Raw genomic sequence first — 21,677 nt, 5'->3', positions numbered from 1 at the left:
GGGAAGGAGTAACTTTTGGATGAAAACACTTCAATCCTAAAGAGAACCTGTTACTCTTGTTCCCAATGTATAAACAATTAAAAGATAGCACTGAGTAAATACTGCCTTATTGTTTGATATTCACTGTATCCCTTGTAGTTGTGATAGTCTTAGTAGGTATCTGTAACAAGTGGAATGGGATTAAGCGGCACCTTTTTTCCTTTCCTCTTCAGTTGCCAAATAGACTGGAAAAAAGGAAAGAATGTTACTTTGAAAACCATTAAGAAGAAGCAGAAGCATAAGGGTCGTGGAACAGTTAGAACAGTGACAAAAACTGTTTCCAATGACTCCTTCTTCAACTTCTTTAGTCCTCCTGAAGGTAAACTGAGTGTTAGTTTACATATATTAACTTCAAATGTAGCATGAACTTCACTCACTTGTTCCTTCTGTTTTTTTCTACAGTTCCTGAAAGTGGAGACCTGGTAAGTTGGCTTATTTAAAATACAGAGGTGGAGGGATGTAGAATTCAAAGTGTGTGTTGAAATTGTTTGGGTATTTTTTAAACTGTTTTTTAGCTTTAACCATTTCAGTATTTAACTGAGAATACTTGTGATGGATAGTATGTATTTAAATTTTCTTGATTAAAGGAGTATTTCTTGAGTTGGATGATGGAGTTCAATTTAGTAAACTTTTAACAGCTTATCCTCCCTGAAAACTACCTTGTGAAATGTTAACATTAACTACGTTGTTATACAGATGTAGTGATCTTCATTTTTAGCCTTTGGTTTGATATGTGGTGTTTCTCCCTTTGGGTATTGTTTGGATGATTGGCTGCATGTGTCTGGTTTGTGTATTATGCTGTTAAAAATTTCCCAAGCTGTTAACTCTTGGAAAAGTAATAAACAAGAATAGAAAACTGCAAGAGCCACTCTTCTGTGTGCTCACTAGTAGAAAACTCTGTGGCAATAAGGCATGTTACTGTAAGGAGGAAAAACTGCCAAAACCACTTAGCAGTGAATACATCATGCAGTTTGAGTGAGAAATCTGATTAAAGCCTCTAGAACCATGCTGTTGGACACTAAAAGCTGTATTCAATAACATTAAAAGAAGCAGCCTTTTGAATTGAAGATAACTTTTCAAATGGGAAACAGAAGAACTTGGTGTGTAAACAGGAGTGAAAACCTGGGGACTGGCTTAGAGAGCATTTTTAGGTGTTCAGGTGTTTCACAATGGCTTTCTTAATGGGAATCATGTAGGAGGTGCACTGCAGAAATCAGAAGTAGCTTGTAAAATCTTTAATTATACAGGCTCACCTGGCTAGTCTTTAGTTCTTAAGGGTATTTTGTGTGTGAAATGAAAGTCTGTGGGAGGTATTAAACAGCTTTTCTACTTGGAATAATAGTAAGTTGGGGATGGGGGAGGAATAAAACTTAAACTTCAGAATTTTGTATAATTAAGCTTACTGAAGAAGCAGCCCTCCACTGCGTAATGCGGGTAGGCTGTTTAAAGTGTAAAACTAGGCTTCACAATTGCAATTCTGTATAGTAACTCCTGAACAAAAAAAGCCAGTACGTGGGATTTGTATAAATCTGGCCACATCAAAGTCTGTGCAACTTATGGTTTTCTGTCAAAAGTAGTTATTGGTTTATGGTTTAGGAAATACTGTTGTTCTATGCAGGATGATGATGCTGAGGCAATCCTTGCTGCAGACTTTGAAATAGGTCATTTCTTGCGTGAACGTATAGTCCCCCGATCAGTATTGTACTTTACGGGAGAAGCTATTGAAGATGATGATGATGATGTAAGTATAATGTTCTTTCAAAATGCTAAAAGTTTTGAAATAATGCTGTTTAAAGACTTTGGGTAATTTGTAACTTTAAAATGTTGCTATCGTTAGAATGGGATGTATCAGTGTTAATTTCAGTTGAGCTTCCTAGAGTGTCAGTGAAAGAGCACTGCAAATGTGATTAGTCTTTGAACTAGTGACTTCAGGGTTTTGTGGCAAAAGTAGTGGTAGAAGCTGAACATTTAGAGGATGTCAGAGTAGAATTTTGTCTATAAGGCATTCCTAGGGTGGCATAGCTAGTACTTTGGTAGAGGCATAATGAGCTGCAAGAGAACGAATCAGTCTGTGTAGCTGTTCAGCCTGTTCTTTGTGCTTATAGTAGCTTACTGGGCTACCAAGTTCCTTGAAGTTCAAGCCTGACCCTTTCAGGAGGGAACTCTATTAGAAAATGATGGATACATACATTCAAAGCATACCAAAATATGCAAAGCAAACTCTGCAAAAGCTTGAAATAAGTGCTTTAAAGGAGCTATGATTGAAAAGGAAACCACGAACCCTCAGAACTTACATGGAGAAAATATATTCTCTCCCCTCCTCCACGTAAACAAGAACAGTTTGACAGTTAAGAGCTTAGATAAATCCTGCCTTAACATTAATTTTTAAAATGTAAAATGCTAGCCCTTAGTCCAAAGCCTTGACTCAGGGAGGTAGAAGAGGCAAGTGGCTGATGATCGCTTTAAGCTTTGAGACACTCTGCTGACCAGAAGTGTTATCACAGTCCAATAAGCTCTTCTAGTGTTGCACATAAGGAACTTAAGCTAGATTGTTTTCTCTGCCAGAGCATAGCTTAAGAGATTGAACGCTGCTCATGCTGATGCATAAAGCACTTCTAAGTCTGTCAGATAAAGGAAAGGTACTCCTGGAGCACAACACAGTGTGGTCTCTGGCATCTACTTGAGTTATCTGGCTGTACTTGAGTCATAAATGACTGCATTTATGACACTATCAAAACTATTCCTTTTCTTTCCTAGTATGATGAAGAAGGTGAAGAGGCAGATGATGAGGTAAGTTGACAGATGGCCTTGATTTCACTAGTTTCCCTCTTGTAGTCTGTTATCTGGAATAAGAGTTCCTTGAGTTTTTGAGTGCTCTGGACACTTAAGTTTTGGTATGACTTACAAACATAAGGTACAACGTACTGTTCTATGGCTCTAGGGTGAATACTAAAAAAACCCAACCAACAAACCAAAAAACCCAAAGACGACAACCCTAAGGTATTTTACAAATTAAGCTGCAATTGATGTTAATAGATGATGTGCTTTGTGGAGGGCAAACTAATACAATATGCGTAACTTAGTGGTAATTAATGTGTTTAAGAGTAAAATTTAATCTTAGTTTTCATGAAAACAGCCTAGGAAGCTGAATGTGGATAAGCTAGAGAAATATAAACAAATATCGTCTTTCAGGAGGGGGAAGAAGAAGCAGATGAAGAAAATGATCCCGATTATGACCCAAAAGTAAGGAATTGAAAAGAATATCTGAAGTTTGTGTATGCATACATGCACTTAAAATTTTATGTAAGTTAAGTCTTGATTTTTAGTTTTAAGTATTTAATCAATAGTTCCTATGGTGAGTATATCTTGGCTGAGGCTGTTTCAGTCCCAGTTCTGGCAGACTAGTAGAGCAACTTCTAAAAAGTTCTTTATCCAAGAATCATTTTGTAAAAGTAACTTTTGGCTTTGACCACTGAAATTAGTCAGGCTTGTTTTTCTATAAAATTCTCGCAGCAAGTTGCTGTTAATGATGAAAATGTTCTGTAATGGTTGTAAGGACATGCAGAGAACTGTGTAATCCAGGTTCAGTTTTTGGGAACTTGTCACAAGCTGACTCTGGCACAGATTTTCCCAGCAGAATACAAAACCAAGGCATCTTTGGGGTAGATAATGGCAAGTCTTTCATTGCTTGAGGTAGCAGAAGTCAAGGTTCAGGAATGCATCTACAGTCATGTACTAAAATGTGAACAATGAAGAGCAACTGGCAACTTTCTTATTCCATGGAGGGGGCAAATCACTAGTCAGGCGCAGCCTGCTGGAAAAGTGATTGTGAGCCACTCTGTTCATAGTTTTTTCCTAGCTGAGAGAAAGGCACATTTGGCCACCTGAAAGCATCTGATGGTGGTAGGTGAAAGCTGCAGTCATGAAATTGAAGTCTGTGTGAACTAAAAATGTCTGCTGTAATTTCAATTGAGGACACAGCATATTTTTCAGTAGGAATGGTTTGAGCTACAATCAAAGTACTATTGAAAGAATTGCATAATCTTAGCGTTGTACCTAGAAAGATACAGGGTATAAAACTTGTGAATCAAAATGTACAGCCTGTTGGTGGTGATTCATCTGCTGTAGTATATTCAAGTTACTTCCTATTCAAGAAAGTTTTGGAATCACAATGAAACAATTGCAAGATGGGCTCCTTATTTCCACCATTTCAGATTGCTTTCCTAGGCTAAACAGAACTGAGAAAGGGCAAGACTGTATGCTCAGTTTGAGAGAACTACCAAAGGGCTAGAGACAGTACCATAGTGTATAGACATAGAAATAAATAATTGTAAGCTGGTCACAGGCTGAAAGCCAACTGAATCTATTAAAAACCAAGGTAGTGGAGTGAAGCCTGCAACTGAACTCACTTTTTCTTTAAATTCCCGTATTACTGTGGGATGTTATTGGTTGGTTGTTTCGATATAACAAGAAATTTTCTATGTTAGAATTACTTAATAACTGGAATTTATTGCAAAAGGTAATTCCAGAGTCTTAAGAACATACCATGATTTGGTGTTTCATTGTGTTGTTTTGCAGTGGCTTCTGGAGTAAGGCAGTACCCTTGTTCCTGCCCATAGGAAGTTTCTTTTGCCTCAAAGTGTGTAGCAGGCCTGGATGTGGCTTCTGAGCTGGGTTGTTTGTTACTACGCATAACTCATCCTCCTTTTTCCAGTTTTAGTGGCTTTCAGAGTATCCCACCACACTTAGTTCTGAACACATTTTTGTTCTGGATCATATACCTATGCATGAGCAAGGCAAAAATAAATGCACTGTGGATGTTGCCACATCTAGAGACAGTGGTATTACGAATACTAGGCAGTTAGTTTAAGGGAAAAGATGAAAGAACTTGAATACTGGAACTTGAGAAAAGTATACTTAGTGGTCTTAACAGTTCTTTAAAGAACACTGATACCTGTAAACTGATATTTCCTTTTTTATCTCAACAGAAGGATCAAAACCCAGCAGAATGCAAGCAGCAGTGAAGCAGTGTGTATGTGGCCTTGAGGATTACCTGCACTGTAATAGCCTAAACACAAATATTAGTTACTTACAGCCTTATGTTTTGTATCTTGGTAGAATTAAGTAACCAATTTGTTAAAGAAATCAGACACATAAGAAGTTTAAAAATGTAGGTTCAATCTACCTAGCATTTTAACAGTATAATTTTCTGCCAATATGTAGAATGCAGTAAATCCCCTAAAGCATGAATGTTAATTCATTGCTGCATAGTTTGGTTCTCGTGAAGTCTTTGTCATGTAGCTATTAGACTGCAGCTGTGAAGATTATCAGAACTGTTAACTGAGACCAATATTTGTTTAGAGAAAACTCTCCTGAAGAACCAACCAAAGTATTTTTCAGCCCAGTAGTCTGAACGGGTTTAAGTCTGCTTGCACTAGCTGTGCCTTCATTACTTCGTTATAGAAATGGCAGTGACTTGTACTAACTAGGAGATGATGATACATTTTGAATTTGACTACTTGAGAAGACTAGTATAACTTGTTTAATTTCCAACGAGACCACATTAAACGTTCATAACTGTCAGCTTGTTTATGCTATGGGTTTTGTATTTTATGTGACATAGTGATCTACAAAAGAAACTAGTCATCATATTAAGGTTATTGTTTACCACTGGGGTGTGAATAAAACCTAGTATTTTCAGAAGCTAGTCTTGTTTTATTATGATGTGTGTATCTGCATGTGTAAACTGGTAAGGCATATCTTTCATGCTGCAGTTCACTTTTTACTTGTAACAAAAGTTGAGTTACTAAAAAGCAAATTGTATAGCTTTTTAAAAACAAACAATAGTTTGGAAAGTTTGATCCATCCTTTCCACTTGCAGTGTGATACTTGTGAATGAGCTAGGTGTTTCAGTGATTGGTCAACGCTGCCATTTTGGAGAAGACAAGTTTTTGGAAGAGGGGCTAGATCTGATAAAGGACTTCGGTATTGCCATGCCTGACTAAGGCACTGGTTGTTAGTTTGAAATGTGGAGCCAAGGAACTTGCCTTGGATTTCCGCTCTGTGTAGAGAGAGCTAGGCTGTCTTGAAGAAAACCTGCCCTGCAGCCTAAAGGAGTGCTAGAACACTTAGCTGTATTCTAGGTTGTACTCACTGTATCAAGCGTCTAGAGAGGAGGAAACAAAACCCAAGGAATTCCTCCCTCCTCACCTAATGTTCTGTTCACTACACTTATGTTTGCACGTTCTGGTTCATACTTTGTCCATATTGTATGTTCTTTGTCAGTTCAAACATGGGCTAGAAGATATTTTCTCATACTAACCCTGCTTCTAGCCTAGCAGTGGAGGTGCTGTGGAGATGTGATTTGAATGTGCTTGGCTTGAAGAGGCTATGAACTGATGTCTTCCATTAGAGTTTTCTCAGTCAGTAAGATGTTAATGTACTCTCTGTGGTCTCGTCTTTCACATAACTATAGAAGTTAGGATCTTCTAAGCAAGTACCCAGATGACTTTTTGAGGGATGGGAAGGTCCTCGTAGGGTTGGAAAGAAGTGTCCAGCTAGCTGTGGATCTATTTCTGCAGTAGCTACTTTATTACCACTGATATACTGACTTAGCCATAAAGGGTTAAAGGTTTGAAAAGATCAGGGCCAGCAGGAGGCAAGAGTCACATTGAGGATAAGGCTGGTGGAGGAGTTCCTCTAGCATGTCTCTTGCCTGGAGGGTAATACAGGATGAAGTTTATCCCAAGTGCTTCTCAATCCTCAGCCCCCCCGAGAGGAAGAAGGTCTAGTGTACTCTTACTAAACTGATTCTTTTTTTTAATTCCTTGAAGACACTGCTTCACTTTAGAATCCCTGTCAGGCTTGATCTTTTTCTTCTCCAGATATTCATGGATTTGGGAAAAGGAGCTTTTATCTATAGATGTATATAAAACTGTACTGTTGAAGCTGTGCTTTTAAGTGTGGTGGTTTTGTTTTTTTGTTTTTTTTTTTTAGGTAATGCATAGATCATAGCATAGAAAAATATTAATGGTATCATCACACTTTCTGGTAGCTGCATGTCAAAGTAGATTTAGTTGTGTTCTTGTGATACAAATCTTGACAGAATATACTTATCCTTTGAGGCACTGACCCTGCCAGGTACCCCACCAGCTGTTTGGGTTTAACTTGGTCTCTTCTCTGAATGTCTCCCAGGGTTAAGTTTAAACTTCAGGGCATGCAGAGACCAAGCTGATGATATGTTATGAGCTCAAGCAGTCACTAATACAGGGTTGTGGGGTTTGTATTTTTGGACATGAAAAGTCTCTGAAGTCCTTACTTAGATCTAGCCCATTTTTACAACGAGCATCTGGCAATTGTATCTTAAAAAAAAAAAAAAGCACTTATAAAAGGTGTCCAGTGAATTTCAGAAGTCACTGTTCTTAAGAAATTTGGCTTGTTTTGCCTGCTTTCTCATTTAATATCTTATCATACAATGGGATACAATATTTGAAAAGGAGTTAGCAGATGTCAAAGCTCACCTGCAGCCTGCAAGATCCAGAGCCATGAATCCATCTCTTGTCAAGAGATTTTGGTAAGCTTCTCTCTAGACTGACTTGCTAGTTCTAAATCAGCAGTTCTCATGCTCTCCAGACTGCAGCAAAAGGAAGGATATAATCATACAAAGTGAGGTGCCAGTTCTTATGGCATCCGTGAAATAAAAACTGTTTTGGTGCTTAACGTAGTTTTGTGATCAACAACACTTGTTCAGCAATTCTGAAAGGCAGTATGTAGCAGGAACATTAAACTTTCAACATTGACTGGAGTATTGTGACTCATTTTTTTTCACTTCTCATGGATTTATACCAGCTGTAGATAAATTCCTCATTTAGTTTGAGGAGGCTAAGTTACCTTGTTAACAAGTTCTGGCTAGGAAAATGTATCACTGAAACAGGATTTCTTGGTCAGTTCTTGCAGTACTGCACCAAAATTTAAGATCTATGTAAATGGTGCCTTCTGTCCAGTTTTGGTTGCTGTATTGAAGGGAGAATTATCTTGGTGGGAAAATGGGGAGTTGGTGAGGAAAGAGGTAGGAGAATTAACTGAGACTTTGGATGAGGGAGAAGGGTGCTTGGAGCTTATTGTTGGAGAGTGATGCTTCTTGGTAATTAAGCTTTTAGCAGACGTAGATTAGATTACCTGATTATTAAAGAGTTTTCTTGTCTGTTATGACTTTGTTAATGTAAAAACAACAAAATCCAAAAATGACAGTATCCTGAAATAAAACAGTAGACCAAATTTAAGCTTATCATTCTTAAGTTTTACATTTTGGAGAAGGGTGATGTCAGATGCAGTGAGAAATGCTGCCTTGGATTATTTAAACACTAGACATAGCAACACTCCTTACCAATGTTTCCTACAGCTAACTAGTTTCATAAGCTCAGATTCTGAGTTGGATTCATGGAATTGATGTTTCCTAAGATAATAGCAGATACTGTAATTCTTGGTTTTAGTTAAGTGGGGGAAAAAAATACCCAGCAGAACGTAGAGAACTTGCAGGAATTCAATGTGTTCATCTTTGCCTTCAAGCTGGTACTTAAACTTTCCCTGTGTTTTGAGGCCCACTGCTGTAGACCTGATTCAGAAATTGATAGGGAACTTAAATGTAAATGGATTATTAGCCTGTCTACCAGAAAGGTTCTATTTCCAAAGGCGCCTGTGCAGCAGCCGTTTCTCAGATGCCTCGTGTTGGGTAGGAGGATTGTGCTCTGGTATTCACAGTGGCTTAAAGAAACAAATTGCTAAACTCCTTGGTACAAAGGGGGTGGTCTGATAATGCAGGTGTTTCTGTATGTAACAGCCTTGAAGGCCTGCTAGGTTGGGGCTGGAGCTGCATAGATGATGGAGTAGGTAGATTCGGCTCTACAGTGCTTCCTCCTTCATTCTGTGCAGGCGTAGCCTCCTCCAGTCAAAGACTTGTACAGGTCAGAGAAGTCATTGCTACCACATCTTCAGTTTCATTTCTTAGTAAGTGCTCAGTTCTGTTTGAGATGCACTGGTTCCCTGCAAGTTTTCAAGAGGGTGTTGAAATAATGACTTCCAATTGCTAATGCTTACCTGAAGCAAACATAAATCTATCTACTGGAAATAGTCTTAATTTTGTACACTATCAAGAGGAGTTGGAAGTTTGGCCACATGGCATGTTGGGTAAGATTTGTCTCATCACTCTTTAAAGCCTCCTGTTAGACTTATGCTCAGACCTAGTAGCCTTCCACATGTGGCCTGTGTCTCTGCTTTTGTAGGAAAATTGCAGAGTAAGTAAAGCAGACAAGATGGAGCCCACCAAGCAAAAGATAAGCTGATCTGCGTCTTGGTGTGCTTGGTGTGTGCCACAAATGGTGCACAAGGAGTGTGGGGGTGTGACGGAAGGGCTCTTGTTCTCACAGGTATCCAAAGTGTGCTGAGTTGACAAAAATGTTGTCTGCAGCTGCAGAGGGAGCTTAGCTCCTGATTGTTGCTGTTGTGAGCTTTGCTTTGTATGCGTAAGCATTGTAAGTATCTGCCCAAACTTAAGTTTACCCCTGCAGTTGACGAGAAGCAGTCGGTATGTTCTGCAATTGTAGTGTTTTACTCTGGTAGTTAAATCTGGGAAAATTCTAAACGCTTACAGGCTGGCTTTGCTCTACAACGTGTGCTTAAGTGTTTTAATACTTGGAAGACTGGTATCTCAGAGGTGTGAGGGACTTTGGAAAAGCCAGGCTGGAGCAGCTGCAATGCGAATAGACTGTGCGTTGCACACAGCTTCTTTGTTTGGTACTGCCATGGGTTATAGGGAATGCTAAGGCATGGGGCGGTGTGGTTGATCGTTAGGGTAAGTCTTTGATTTGTGCCTGGTTTACTGCATATATACAAGTATCTGTGAGGCGGAGTTCATAAAAGGGGAAGCCTGCCCCCCAGATTGCGTGTTCAGTGCCTCAGTGTCCGGTCAGCAGCAAGCTCTAGTGATGAAATTACTGGGAGATGGGTAAAGGTCTGGAAGATGCTTTTAGGTATCTGCCACTTATTATCAAACTGCTTTAATCACATACATGACAAATGAATGCACTGTAGTATTTCTCAGCCCTTGACTATTTCCCTCAGTCCCCCCTCATTTTCCTTCTGCCTAGCAATGGCCAGAACTTCTGATCACATGATTCATGTTTCCTTTGGGTTTCCCTCTTAACCCTTTTTTTGGCTTAGCCACTTCTCAGTGATGGAAGAAGTGATGATGCTTAAGGATGGTCACTCGGGACATGTTTAGCATCCCTTTGAAACTAATAGTTGATGGTGTTGTGCTGCTGTCTGCAGATCCTTTACCCAGGAGAACACTAGTAAAATTATAGGCTTTTTAGTCTTTCGTGGTGGTTTCTCAAAACGATGTTTAACTTGCCTCGGGCTTTAAAAAGAACACTTTAATTATCCTTAACCATAATTATTCTTCAAGGTTACATGTAAAAAATTTTCGACTACTTGAGTGAAGTTAGGAAGCTGATGCTATGGTAGACCAGTGTATTTAACAACCAGACACTTCTGTTACCAGTGCCAGCTTTGAACGTGGAAGCATTCAGTAAGGAATACGTGCATCTTGGATGTAGAGACTTCCAAGGATCAGATTCAGTGTGTGGTGGTGGGGTTCGGGCTGTAGTATTTCAGGTTTGACAGTAGGAGGCATCTGCACATCAGAGATTTCAGGAGGAACAGCTGCAGAACCTGCATAGTTTTTAGTGAAACTACAATAAAGGTAGTAGACATGGAACATTCGATAAAACTGCAATGGGTTAAATAGATATTTAAAGAAAAGTAAAATCTCAGTGAGATAATGTAGTATGCTTAACTGTGGTTATGTGGTGAATGGGGTTTTTCAAAATACTGATGTAAGAAGCACTTCTGGATGTTCAGTTTTGACTCCCGTCTAGGAAAATGAAGTTTGTTACCCTTTACTGGCAAATTCTGCACAACTAAACTGAGTTATCTTGTTCTCTTTCGATGAAACTGTCACTATTTCAGCTTACCTAGTCTCCTAGCTTTTGACTGATCTGGTGGTTTTGGTCAAATGTAGTGTGTTTTAAATGGCTGTTATACTTGTTAGCTTCTAGAGCACGTTTCAATGGATGTTTTGCGTGTTTACTTCTGATCACATGCTTAGTTGAATTTCACTAGGAGTAAACAGTTGTGAGTCTGTACATTAGCAGAGTATGTCCATCAGTGTTTAGAGTTGGGTTAAAAATCTGATATGCAACATTTGGAGAACTTTATGCCATGGAAGACCAAACTAGAGTGAATTTAGTCCCTTTCTCCTCCTGTATATTTGATGAAAACCTCTGGCCTTCCACACTAGTCTCACTTTTTTTCTTTGATGAATTGCAGATTACTGTTAGCACTGAGAACAAGCAGAAAAGCTCACATGAAAATACGGAGATAACAGATTATGTGGTGATGTCCTCAAGTGCTACAGTGCCGTATTTTGGGGGTGGGGTGGGGGGAAGTTCTTGAATGCTTGTTACAGAGCAACGTGTGGGACTCCCAAATGTAATACAGGTTTCCATACTAGTGGTTAGTGCATTTCCTTAGAATCAAATGGCTATTCACTTACAGCAGTGGAGCAGCAACCAAAACTGAACGGGTGAATTACTGGAAGAATTAGTCTTCTGTAGGTTTAGTTCAATGTCCCATGCCTTACATAAATGCAGTATTTTAAGTTGTTTGATACAGATGAATACTTCTTAACCAGTTTATGTTCTAGTTGGATAACTTCAAAATTAAGTCTCTGCTCGTGGGATACACTTAAATCAGGAGTCAAGAAGTAGATGGTAGATGCAAAACACATTGGGTGAAAAAGCAGGAATTCTCTTTCCTCACTCAAGCTGTGTGTGAGGCTGCTGGTACGTGCACCAGCAGCTGAAGGCACAGATTGTGTGCTGGGGAATTTAGGTTCACATGGCAATGAACTGGAGACTGAGGCCGTTGTGAATGGTATACAGATATCTTGAAAATTAGCATGTGCCTCTCCTAAAATAAGCATAAGATGAATAAGTAAGAATGAACTGTATCTTCCAGCATCTATGAAGCTCTAAGGAGAAGGGACTATTCTTTAGATAAATGGATGTTTAAGATACTCATGTCTCTTTTTGTTCAGTTTGTGGCTAGCAAGTTGCCTTTATTACTGATTTGAGTCTTCCAGTTACCTCAGGAAAGGTAAAACAGCTGAATAATTGCTGTTATTTCCTTAATGGTTTACCTCAATTTAAGTTTAAAGTTAGTTTTGATAAAGTGGAAAATATAAGAGGAAATCTTTTTTTAAATGTTCTTGGAGATAAACTCCATTAAAGCTATCACTAATACTAATTTTATTTTTTTTTCTAATGGGCTCCCACTGACCTATGCTACAGCATGTCCTGCTTCCTAGCTGCCAGGATTACTGTGAGGAGTATTTTTTAATGGTGCTGTTAAACTCGTATTTAGCAAAACTGCTCTCAAACATGGCATGGAACTTCCAGCATTGTTCACATCGGTGGTGTCAGCCAAATTTACATCGAATACATCAAAGGACTTAGAGTTTAATATTAACCTTAGGTCACTTTTCTACTCAAATAAATGAATTCAAAAGCTAACTGCAGGGGAGAATCCAAACAACAAATGTGTAGCAACAGAGCAGAACAACGAGCAAGATGGTGCTAGCTGCCGGTTTGGTTTTGTTTGGGGTTTGTTTTTCTGACTAGTCTGCTTTTAAGATTTCCAAGTACTGAGATTGTGGTGTTTCCTTTGGGAAGTGACATACCGATACTTGCTTATTTTAGTCTCTGCAGCAGTTTTGAGTAATGTCTATTTGATAAATGCAGTAGGAGCCGCTTCTGCCCAGCGCAGTGGGGGGCAGCGCGGGGCTGGAGCCCTGAGCCGCGTCGTGCCCTTTGTTCGGGGGAGCGCGGCGAGCGCTTGGGTACCGGTCGTGCCGGCCTTGGAGCAAAACCGCGCAGGATGGGCGGGGGGTGGGGGCTGGGCTTCGTTGTTCCCAGCACGTGCTGCTGGGGGACCCCGGTGAAAGCGGGGGAACTCTGAGGGGCGTTCGAGCCGTCAGGCTGATGGCCGTGGTTGCCCGCCGGTAGCGCGGCACGGCGGGGGGGCCCTTCCCGCAGCCTGTCGCGCCTGCCCGCGCTGTCGCGCTGCGGGAGGGGCGGCCGGGGCGCTGCCCGGCGAGGGGGGCCGGGCCGGACCGGGAGCGCTGCCGCCGCCGGGGAGCGCAGCCCGTAGCCCCGCCGCCGGGCCGCCCCAGGCCGGGCGGGGCCGCCGCCCCCCTCCGCACAGCGGCCGCGCCGTCGGCGGCGCTGGGCTTCCCCGTGGCCGGCGGGAGGAGCCGCCGCTTCCGCTGGGTGTCACTCTGGGGTGGGAAAGGCGCGTTCAAAAGCCGAGGGGAGGGAAAAGCCGCCGCCACAGCCGCCCGCACCGGCAGCGCGCCCGCCGCCGCCCGCCACGCCGCGGCACGGGTGGCAGCCGCTCCGCTTGCTGCGGGCCGGGGCGCTGCCGACCCTCCGCCTGGGCGCCGGCGCGGGGCGGCGCGTCTTCGGCTGGTGCCGGCTGCCCCCCGAGCCCAGCCCCCGCGGGCGGCGGCCGCCGGCCCCTGCCAGAAGGATGCTGGAGAGCGGCTGCAAGGCGGTGAAGGAGGGCGTGCTGGAGAAGCGGAGCGACGGGCTGCTGCAGCTCTGGAAGAAGAAGCGCTGCATCCTCACCGAGGAGGGGCTGCTGCTCATCCCCCCCAAGCAGCAGCAGCCGCCGCCGCAGCAGCAGCCGCTGCCGGCCGAGCCGGCGGCCAAGATCAAGGAGCTTCACTTCTCCAACATGAAGACGGTGGACTGCGTGGAGCGGAAGGGCAAGTACGTGTACTTCACGGTGGTGATGGCCGAGGGGAAGGAGATCGACTTTCGGTGCGCGCAGGAGCAGGGCTGGAACGCGGCGATCACGCTGCAGATGGTGCAGTACAAGAACCGCCAGGCCATCCTGGCCGTGCGCTCCACCCGCCAGAAGCAGCAGCACCTGGCGCAGCCCCACGGCCCGCGCCTCCGCAGCGCCTCCAACTCCGCCTAGCGCAGGTAGGGCCGCCGCTCCGCGCCCGCTCCCGGGACCCGCTCCCGGGACCCGCTCCCGGCCCGGGGCCGCCGAGCCGCGCTCCCCCGCCGCCGCCGGCCCCGCGGGTGCCCCGGGCTGGAGCCGGCCGCAGCCCTGTCCCCGTCCCCATCCCCGCGGCGCGGCTGCCGGCGGGCAGGGCCCGCTCCCGCCGCCCTCCTGCGGCTCACGGCCCCGCGCTGTGCTGTCTGATTGCAGGTGAAGCCGACGCCGCGCTGCGGGGAAGCGGGACTGAGCGCGCCCGTCGCGGACGGACTTCGGCTGGGCGAAAGCCGGGCAAACGCCAGAGCTGCGGGGAGCAGCGGCCCGGCCACCGGCACCCCGGCCACCGGCACCCCCGCCAGCCGCCGCCGCTGCTGCTTTGCCACCCTCGGTGCCGAGAAGCATTTCAAATCTATTATTTATGAACCTTGGAAAGGATCCTTTGGTGTGATGGGACATCTAGGACACATGATGTACTGTAACTTTATTTTAATGTATTTTATTTTATTTATTAGGATTGTTTGGTTTTGTTTTTCTTTTGTTGTTTTGTTGGTGGGTTTTTTTAAGGCTTATTTGCAAGATGTTTCTGAATGTGGGCCGTATCAAAAATGCAAAGGGAAAAAAATTAGTATGTACATTAGCTCCCTAAAAGAACTAAAAAGTTCTGGGTAGTTCGGCCACGCGTGATTTGACAAGAGGTTTGTTCAGTTTTTTTCTTCAATTTCACCCAAAATATGCTGCATTACGCTAACATGGAAAATGTGATGTGAAGTTTGGATTTTGGCTGAAACCCGTCCCACATACAAAAACTATTTTCTCTAACGAGAATAACAACTATAGTCTGGGTTTTAAATAATTTTTCTTTTAAAGCATTATGCATGGTGGAAGATGATAAAACTTATTCACACTTGGTTATTCCAAAAAATAACGTTGGTTGTCACTCTGAGTTTAAAACCAGTCTGCCTAATGTGCAAGCAGAGGGGAACCCGACCAACAACTTCTGCGGTAACGGGAACCGCAGCTGGATCCCCAGTGCTGGATCCCAGTGCCCGGTTTGGTGTTCTTGCGCTGAGGCTGGAGGGCCAGAGCGCAGAGGCATTCCTGAACGTTTCGTTGTGTCCAAGTTCAGGGTGCTCTCTACACCGTCGGTTTGTAAGCGATCTGGGCTCTCCACCTGCGTTGAATTTTGATGGCGGTTTTTAAATGTCATGCATTAAAGTAGCCCCTAGTTTAAAAATCCATTTTATGTATGTCTTAGTGTGCAAATGGCTTATTTTGGTCACAGTTTTCATAAGCTGAAAGTTGCTCTCTAGCTGAGATAAACTAGATTAATTTTGGTGTTTAGCACTGTCAGATGTTGAGAGAGGCATGCGATCTCGCCTCTTAAAAATGTTGACGAAGCCATGGAGTTGGAAAACAAAGGGCTAATTGCACAGCTGGTGTGTCTTCCTCTGCCTCTTAAAAGTCGGTGGGAGTTTGGCTGGCGATGCTGGCGAGAGCGGGCTGGAGCTGTTCGCCTGGTGCAGAGGCGCCGGGCGCAGGCTGCGTGCTGTCTAGGACGGGGCCCTTCAGGCAAGGGGTGGTTTCGTGTGTGTCGCTACAGCCCGGATCTCTGGTGTCAATTAAGCGGCAAGGTCGTAAGCGGGACAGAGCGATGTGGCCCAGTATCGCTGGTTGAAGGTAAAAAGCTGCAGCCGTGGAGCTATTTATTTTAACTCAGGTGGTGAGGAAAACTGCTTTTGGCCTGTTTACGAGTTACACGAATGTAAACAAAATCAAAGCCACACATGCAGGACTTTTCTGTTTGTGTGGCTGAGGTGTAGCTTGACTGTAAAAGTCCCCCGTTCTTGGTTCAAGTTGTTTCTGTAAGTGTTTAAAGCAAAAGACTGAAGTGACGCCCAGGGGAAGATCTCGGAATTGGCTATGGCACATGATGGTCCCTTCCTCTGCACCCTGAGCTTAAGCTCCGTCCCATAAGGAACAAGTCAAGGTCTCTTTTAGCCCTCCGCTTTTGTTCTTTGCCCCCAGGTGTCAGGGTCACGTACCTAGACATGCAAAACACATTGTGGTGCAGAATTGAATGGTGGTCCTCCGTGGTTACTCCCGAGTGCTTCTTTCCGATCTGGCTCTTGACAAGGTTGCATGACAGGCTTGGGGTGGTAGATTACAGCTGTCCTAATGACGTTACTACTTTGAGATTAATTGAAATCAAAGGTGCCCTGCGTCTTCTAGGATTAGATCACTGTCTTGGCAGTCGTAATTGCCAATTTCCACATCTCCGTACGTCTGCCATTATCATTCTGCTAATGCTTGGATGTTAGAGCTGCAAGGGGATTCTCTAATGAGCTAGTCAAAGACTCACAAAATAGACTGTAATTTGTAATTTGGCTCCTCTCTTTAGAGTTATTAATTACAGTTTACTGAGTAACTAATCCACCTTTTCAGATACACAGACGTATCACTGACATCTCACCTACTAAAATATGTTTTAGCCTACTGATGGATAAATATAATTGATGAACATTAATTCCTGTGTCATCAGAGACACATGTATTTCTGTATGAGAGGCAGAGGTTCCTGTCCTCAGTGGAATCAAGCCCCTGAATGCCACAAAAGTCTATGGATCTAGTCTAAAGCTGAAATGTTACTGCTCTTCTGGAAGTATTTGTACTTTGAAAATGAAAGATGACAATTTTAGTGATAGAACTGGCATTAAGGTTTGAGAAAACAGCTTTCACTTCAAATTTGCCACTCTGTCAGCAGTTCGAGGTCAATGTCCCACTCTCACCTTGTGTTTCTTGTTTTAAGGTGGTCTGAAGGATGCTCTCAAAACCATTTGGACTGATATAGTTCACCAACCAACTTTTGCCAGTTGCCATTGCCTGCTGTGTTATCTTTTTAAAAATGTTGGTGTCAGCCAAACTCTTAGCATGAGTGGTGGCCACCTGACAAAATCCACCTTGAGCTGTTCCTGTGCCTGCAGCCCGAGTTGGTGTGATGGGTGCAAGGATCAAACCTCCCCCTTGTGCCTCCCAACTGTGTCCTGGAAGCTGAATGGGAACAAATTGGCTGTGGTCCCCCCGGGGACATTCGGACTGTGTGGCTCATGCCATGTCACTATAAATAAGGCTAAATTGTCTGACGTGGACAATCTGACAACTTTCTCACGCTCTGAATTCCACAGTTTGTTTTTGGTTTGGGTTTTTTTTTGTATGGATTTTTGTTTGTGTTTTTGGGTTTTTTTTTCTTTTTCTTTTTTTCTTGACTGACAGTAATTTTAGACCAAGACATTGTTATAAGTATTATAAATGAGGTAGTTCTGGAGCTTTTTTGGTTTGCCCCTCTACTACTGCATAGTGTTTATTAGAGCTACTTGGTTAAATACTCTCTGCACTGCCTTGTAAGCAATGGCTATGAAAGTATGTCCAGCAGATTGTGCTCCGTCTTACTGGAGCTTTGCAAGCAAAGAAATCGGGTTGTCCTTCCCCTTACCAAAAAAAAAAAAAAAAAAAAAAGCCAACAGCATGTGGCTGAAGTAAAATCATTAAATCATCAGAGAGCAAACAAAAATGCTGGTAAAACACACAGAGGCAAATGCTTGGTATAGGTAGCAAAAGCGTGGACAGTCAGTTCATAAAGAGGTCAAAATTACATGTCTTAAGTAAAAAGAAAAAAAGTGATTAAGGGGCAGATTCAGCAAGAAAATCCAAGCTGTGGTGACCAAGAAAATTTAGAAATTGGGGGAAAAGGAAGATCAAGGGGATGTTGCATCAGTGATATCCTGAAGTAATTCCTTTTCTTTTAAGGTTCATGATATGCAAATGCCAGCTTCTGATAGCTGCAGTGATGTACCAAATGTTTTCTAGCATATCCTAATGTGAGCAGAAATATCAGTGTCGTCAAAAAAAATGGTGTGTAAATATGACTCATAAATGATTTCTGAGAGATGTGATTTATTTTTCATATTTTTCAAGATGCATTCCATTTCAAATAAAGAGGTATCTATTGAAAGAGCTCTTGATATGTTGGAGGCATGGTTGTTGGGTGGGCTGTCTGTTATGATTAAAGCCTGATCTGAGATTTTCCAATGTCTTAAGCTCAACCTAAGGCCCTAAGAGGAACACTTTGAACCTGTGTCAATACCTTCCAAAGGAAAGACCCACTTAGATGCTCCAATTAATCTTTATACACAGCACAATTACGAGGCTCAGAGTCCTCAGTTTTGCTTCTTGCTGTGTGTAATGTGTGAGCACCCACGCAGAGTCTACTAATTTCAGTAATACTCCACTTGGTGCCACAGTCCACGTCCAACACATCTTTGGGACACAGACTTCAGGCTCATAATCTCGTATCTGTGTATGCCTTGCTCTGTGTGACATTAAGAATCTAAACCGAAGCATTAAATGTGCCTTGTTGCTCTTTTGTATGTATCTGAAGAACTGTAATTGAATTTCAAGTAACCTGAAAGTAGTCCTGAAAGAACACTTCCACCATTCGGCATATTCCCTGACACGTTCTCTTCTAGCTGCGTGGGAAAAGAAGTGAGGTATGACAAAAAAAAAATGTGATGACTTCTGCTGCTCTGGGGTCTCCACAGAACTGCAGCCCTTTGGATGGCTTGAACTCCCCTGAGGTGTATTTGTGTTGCAGCAGGTCCTCGTTTTTAAGCATCTTCCGTAAGTGTATTAACTTTTGTGGCACAGTGTGCATTGACCTAGACTAATTGGTGCTGTTTGCCTTCGCTGGAGAGATGTCAGTAACCTATTCCATAAGAAAGCTATTGCTGTAGCAAGTACAAGCTCTCTTTTCAATAGTAAGCATCCAAAATGTAGGCATTTGAGCTTAATATTTGATACACTAATGATGGCTTAAAGAGTTGACCTCTCACAAGCGCTGGTGCTCGGCAGCTTTGAAAAGCCATTTAAGCATCTGTGGATTTGTTGTCTGTTTGAGGGCCCACCATTGTTTACAGCTTTTAGAGATGTCCCCTCTGAGCTTTTAATAATAGTGATAAACAGACATCTCTGTAAGGGCATAAATATAGTAGAACAAGAATGTAGTAATTTCTTGTTGTTTCTGCTCCTGCATCAATGGTAATGTCTTTGTAAAGATGCAATGAAAATGTGTTTCGCTGCTTTAAGTTTTGACTAAGAGGATATAAAAGAACGCTGCTCACATATTCGTGGTACGTATGAAACGGTCCTAGAAACAGGGCCATTATTTTCCTAGTGAGGAATAAAGTCTTAATAGGCTTTTCTCGAACATCTTCTTTGATCCAAAGTAGGACAGGAAGAATGCTGAAACTTAGGGATCAACACAAGGTACAGAGATAAAATCTGGGGCTGATTCAAAATCCATTGAAATCAACAGGAATTTTTCCAGACTAAGACAGATTTTGATCTTTTGCAAAAATAGTGCCTGCTTCTCTTCTTCTGTTTAGAAAACCCAGGAATGAAACCCCAGAAGCTGGACCTTTGCCCATGATCTGTGCCAGTAGTGATGGTGTGTGATCAGGATGGCACTGACATTGCTGGTCTTTCATCTTTTCCAATGAAGTGAGGGGGAGAGGAATATGAAGATGGAATAACGCCTAGGTTTTCCAAGCAAAATAAAATAAGAAAGACCAATCTAAACGTCGTCTTTCCCCTCCTAAACAAAATCTAGACCAGAACGGTTTCTTGCAATTTCACTGAATTCATAGCGCAGCTGAAATGGAACAATTTTCTTTGTAACTGAACCCAAATCAGAACTAAACCAAAGCCTTTACTATTTTGTTTCTAAGCACCAAGATCTCAGTCCTTCCTTGAAAGTGCCTAAATGACTCCTCACCTACCTGTATTTTCTTTTTTGTTTTGTTTTTAAATCAACTGTTATGAAGACCGTCAACTTCAGTCTTTTTTAAAAAAGCTTATTTTGAATTTATAACGTTTTAAATGGTATTGTGGGTGTTTGTGACAATGTTTTTTCTGTCTTTCTGCTGGGGGCTGTTTGATGTGTGAAGTGAGGACCCTGGAAACGCCACACAGCTGTTACCCACTGCTCACAGCGCTGCTTGGTGCCTTCCATGCTGAAGATGGGCAGAGCAGAAGATGGTGACTTTGGTCCTGCCAAGAGCTGAACACCCTCAGGGTGTCCTGACACCCAAAGGACCTGGGAGCTGCTTGGAACCTCACGATGGGGCTCAGTTACTCGCAGGGTCTTGGCCTATTTCACACACTGAATTTACAAGGAGGGGGGCATGAGCTCCCAGGTGAGGCACTGACAGATGGGGTTGTGTTGCCAGCTGGCAACCACGTGAAGCTGGTGCTCGGTGTCAACAGCCTGGTTTGATTGCAGTGCCTTAAAGTTTTCCTTAGGAGACTTGTAGGGAAAGCGAGAGGTGAGGCTTCTGTGCTTAAGTACTTGGGATTTTTCTGCTTTGTTTAGGTTTTTAGGAAAACATCGAAGCAGAGGCAGTTACCCCAATACAGACTCACCACAGACACTTTAAATTAGCCAATTTTACAGCCATTCCAAGTCGTTCTGCTAGATGTCTCTAGTGATACCAGCCACCAGTGCAGGGGAAATGGGTGTTTGGATGGGGGTTTGGTTTACCTTTTTGTGTAAAACTATGCTATGACATTTCACATAAACAAGATTTTATTGACCCTGCTTCATCATCTTTGTCTTGCAATAATTTGTAACCAGCCATAGTAGGTGAACCGAACCAGTAAATATGTGTAGAATGACTAATCATTACAATGAAGCATACAGGGCTCTGTGGTCAGCAGAATATTTTAAATGGGACAGTTTTACCGCATGTTTTCTAAGGCTTCCAGGGAAATGAGGAAATCACTGCTTTTGTTTTTAAGATCTTGTCAGTGTTTTGTAAATATTTCTGATATTCATGACTGTACATATGGTTTTGATTATAACTTGTAGGAGGCTCAAGAATTGGGTCATATACCATTTAGGAGGGGATTGTTTCATTAACTGTAACTTTTGTTGGGCTTTGTCACTCAGCCTTCAGGATCTTTTGCACCTACTGCCATTTACAAAGGTAAAAGTACAGCATGTAGCAATGTCAGTGAACCTGCAAGTCTGAGAACAAATCCAGCCTGCTCTTGGCTTGGGTGCTAGAGCCAGGGTCCTTTGAGGGAATGGCTCTCCTTCATGTTGCTGTGTGCTTTGGACCTGGGCCTGGGGATGATAATTCCCTGTACCAGCGATAGCACCTCTCTGCAAGGCTCTCAGCCCACTTGTATATCATATCTCTGTTTTGGAGAAGAGGAAACTCGGGACCAGAGAGCCCGTGCCGCCTGCCCAAGGTCGTGCCTTGGGAGATGGAGAGCAGCGTTCCAACTGTAGGCAGCGTCCCTGTCCCTGCATGAGAACCACTGCCTCTCGCAGCAGAGGATCCTTCAATTTCTGTGCTTTGTTAGGGACCTTCCTTAGAGCCAACTGCAAACGCAGTGTCCAAGCCCCCCGCTGGTGCCACAGGTCCTTGGATGGAGACCCATGTGTGACTGACCTGACAGGTA

The 21,677-nt window shown here is 43.0% G+C and overlaps 2 protein-coding genes across 6 annotated transcripts in view; both read left to right on the top strand.

The window, feature by feature from the left end:
• NAP1L1 (nucleosome assembly protein 1 like 1) overlaps positions 1–5,742 on the top strand; it is a 31,857-nt gene extending 26,115 nt beyond the window's left edge. For 3 of the 4 annotated variants that reach the window (XM_055711475.1, XM_055711476.1, XM_027808505.2), the window contains 6 exons: positions 213–358; positions 442–461; positions 1,658–1,780; positions 2,797–2,829; positions 3,232–3,282; positions 5,028–5,742. In XM_055711475.1, the coding sequence (XP_055567450.1) occupies positions 213–358; positions 442–461; positions 1,658–1,780; positions 2,797–2,829; positions 3,232–3,282; positions 5,028–5,063 (409 nt within the window). In that variant the 3' untranslated portion in view covers positions 5,064–5,742. Of the gene's footprint in view, positions 1–212; positions 359–441; positions 462–1,657; positions 1,781–2,796; positions 2,830–3,231; positions 3,343–5,027 lie in introns of all 4 variants that reach the window. The other variant, XM_055711477.1, reaches the window with a different exon arrangement.
• Positions 5,743–13,429: 7,687 nt separating this feature from the next.
• Positions 13,430–21,264, top strand: PHLDA1 (pleckstrin homology like domain family A member 1). 2 transcript variants are annotated; one of them, XM_055712473.1, is made up of 3 exons: positions 13,549–14,141; positions 14,374–14,630; positions 20,159–21,264. In XM_055712473.1, exon 1 carries the CDS (start codon positions 13,684–13,686, stop codon positions 14,134–14,136), a length of 453 nt encoding a protein of 150 aa, XP_055568448.1. In that variant the 5' UTR covers positions 13,549–13,683; the 3' UTR covers positions 14,137–14,141; positions 14,374–14,630; positions 20,159–21,264. The 2 variants fall into 2 exon arrangements, with proteins under 2 accessions (XP_055568449.1, XP_055568448.1); XM_055712474.1 differs by lacking the exon at positions 20,159–21,264 and having other exon boundaries at positions 13,430–14,141; positions 14,374–18,235.
• Positions 21,265–21,677: the final 413 nt, after the last annotated feature.

Source organism: Falco cherrug, chromosome 5 (genome assembly GCF_023634085.1).
Source record: "Falco cherrug isolate bFalChe1 chromosome 5, bFalChe1.pri, whole genome shotgun sequence".
Lineage (NCBI taxonomy): Eukaryota > Metazoa > Chordata > Aves > Falconiformes > Falconidae > Falco > Falco cherrug.
Note: the sequence above shows the minus strand (reverse complement) of the source record. Positions and strands in the feature narration are given on the sequence as shown.

What these genes read in the sequence shown, in the direction of transcription:
- PHLDA1 (XM_055712473.1), top strand. Translation starts at nt 13,684, where the DNA reads ATGCTGGAGAGCGGCTGCAAGGCGGTGAAGGAGGGCGTGCTGGAGAAG.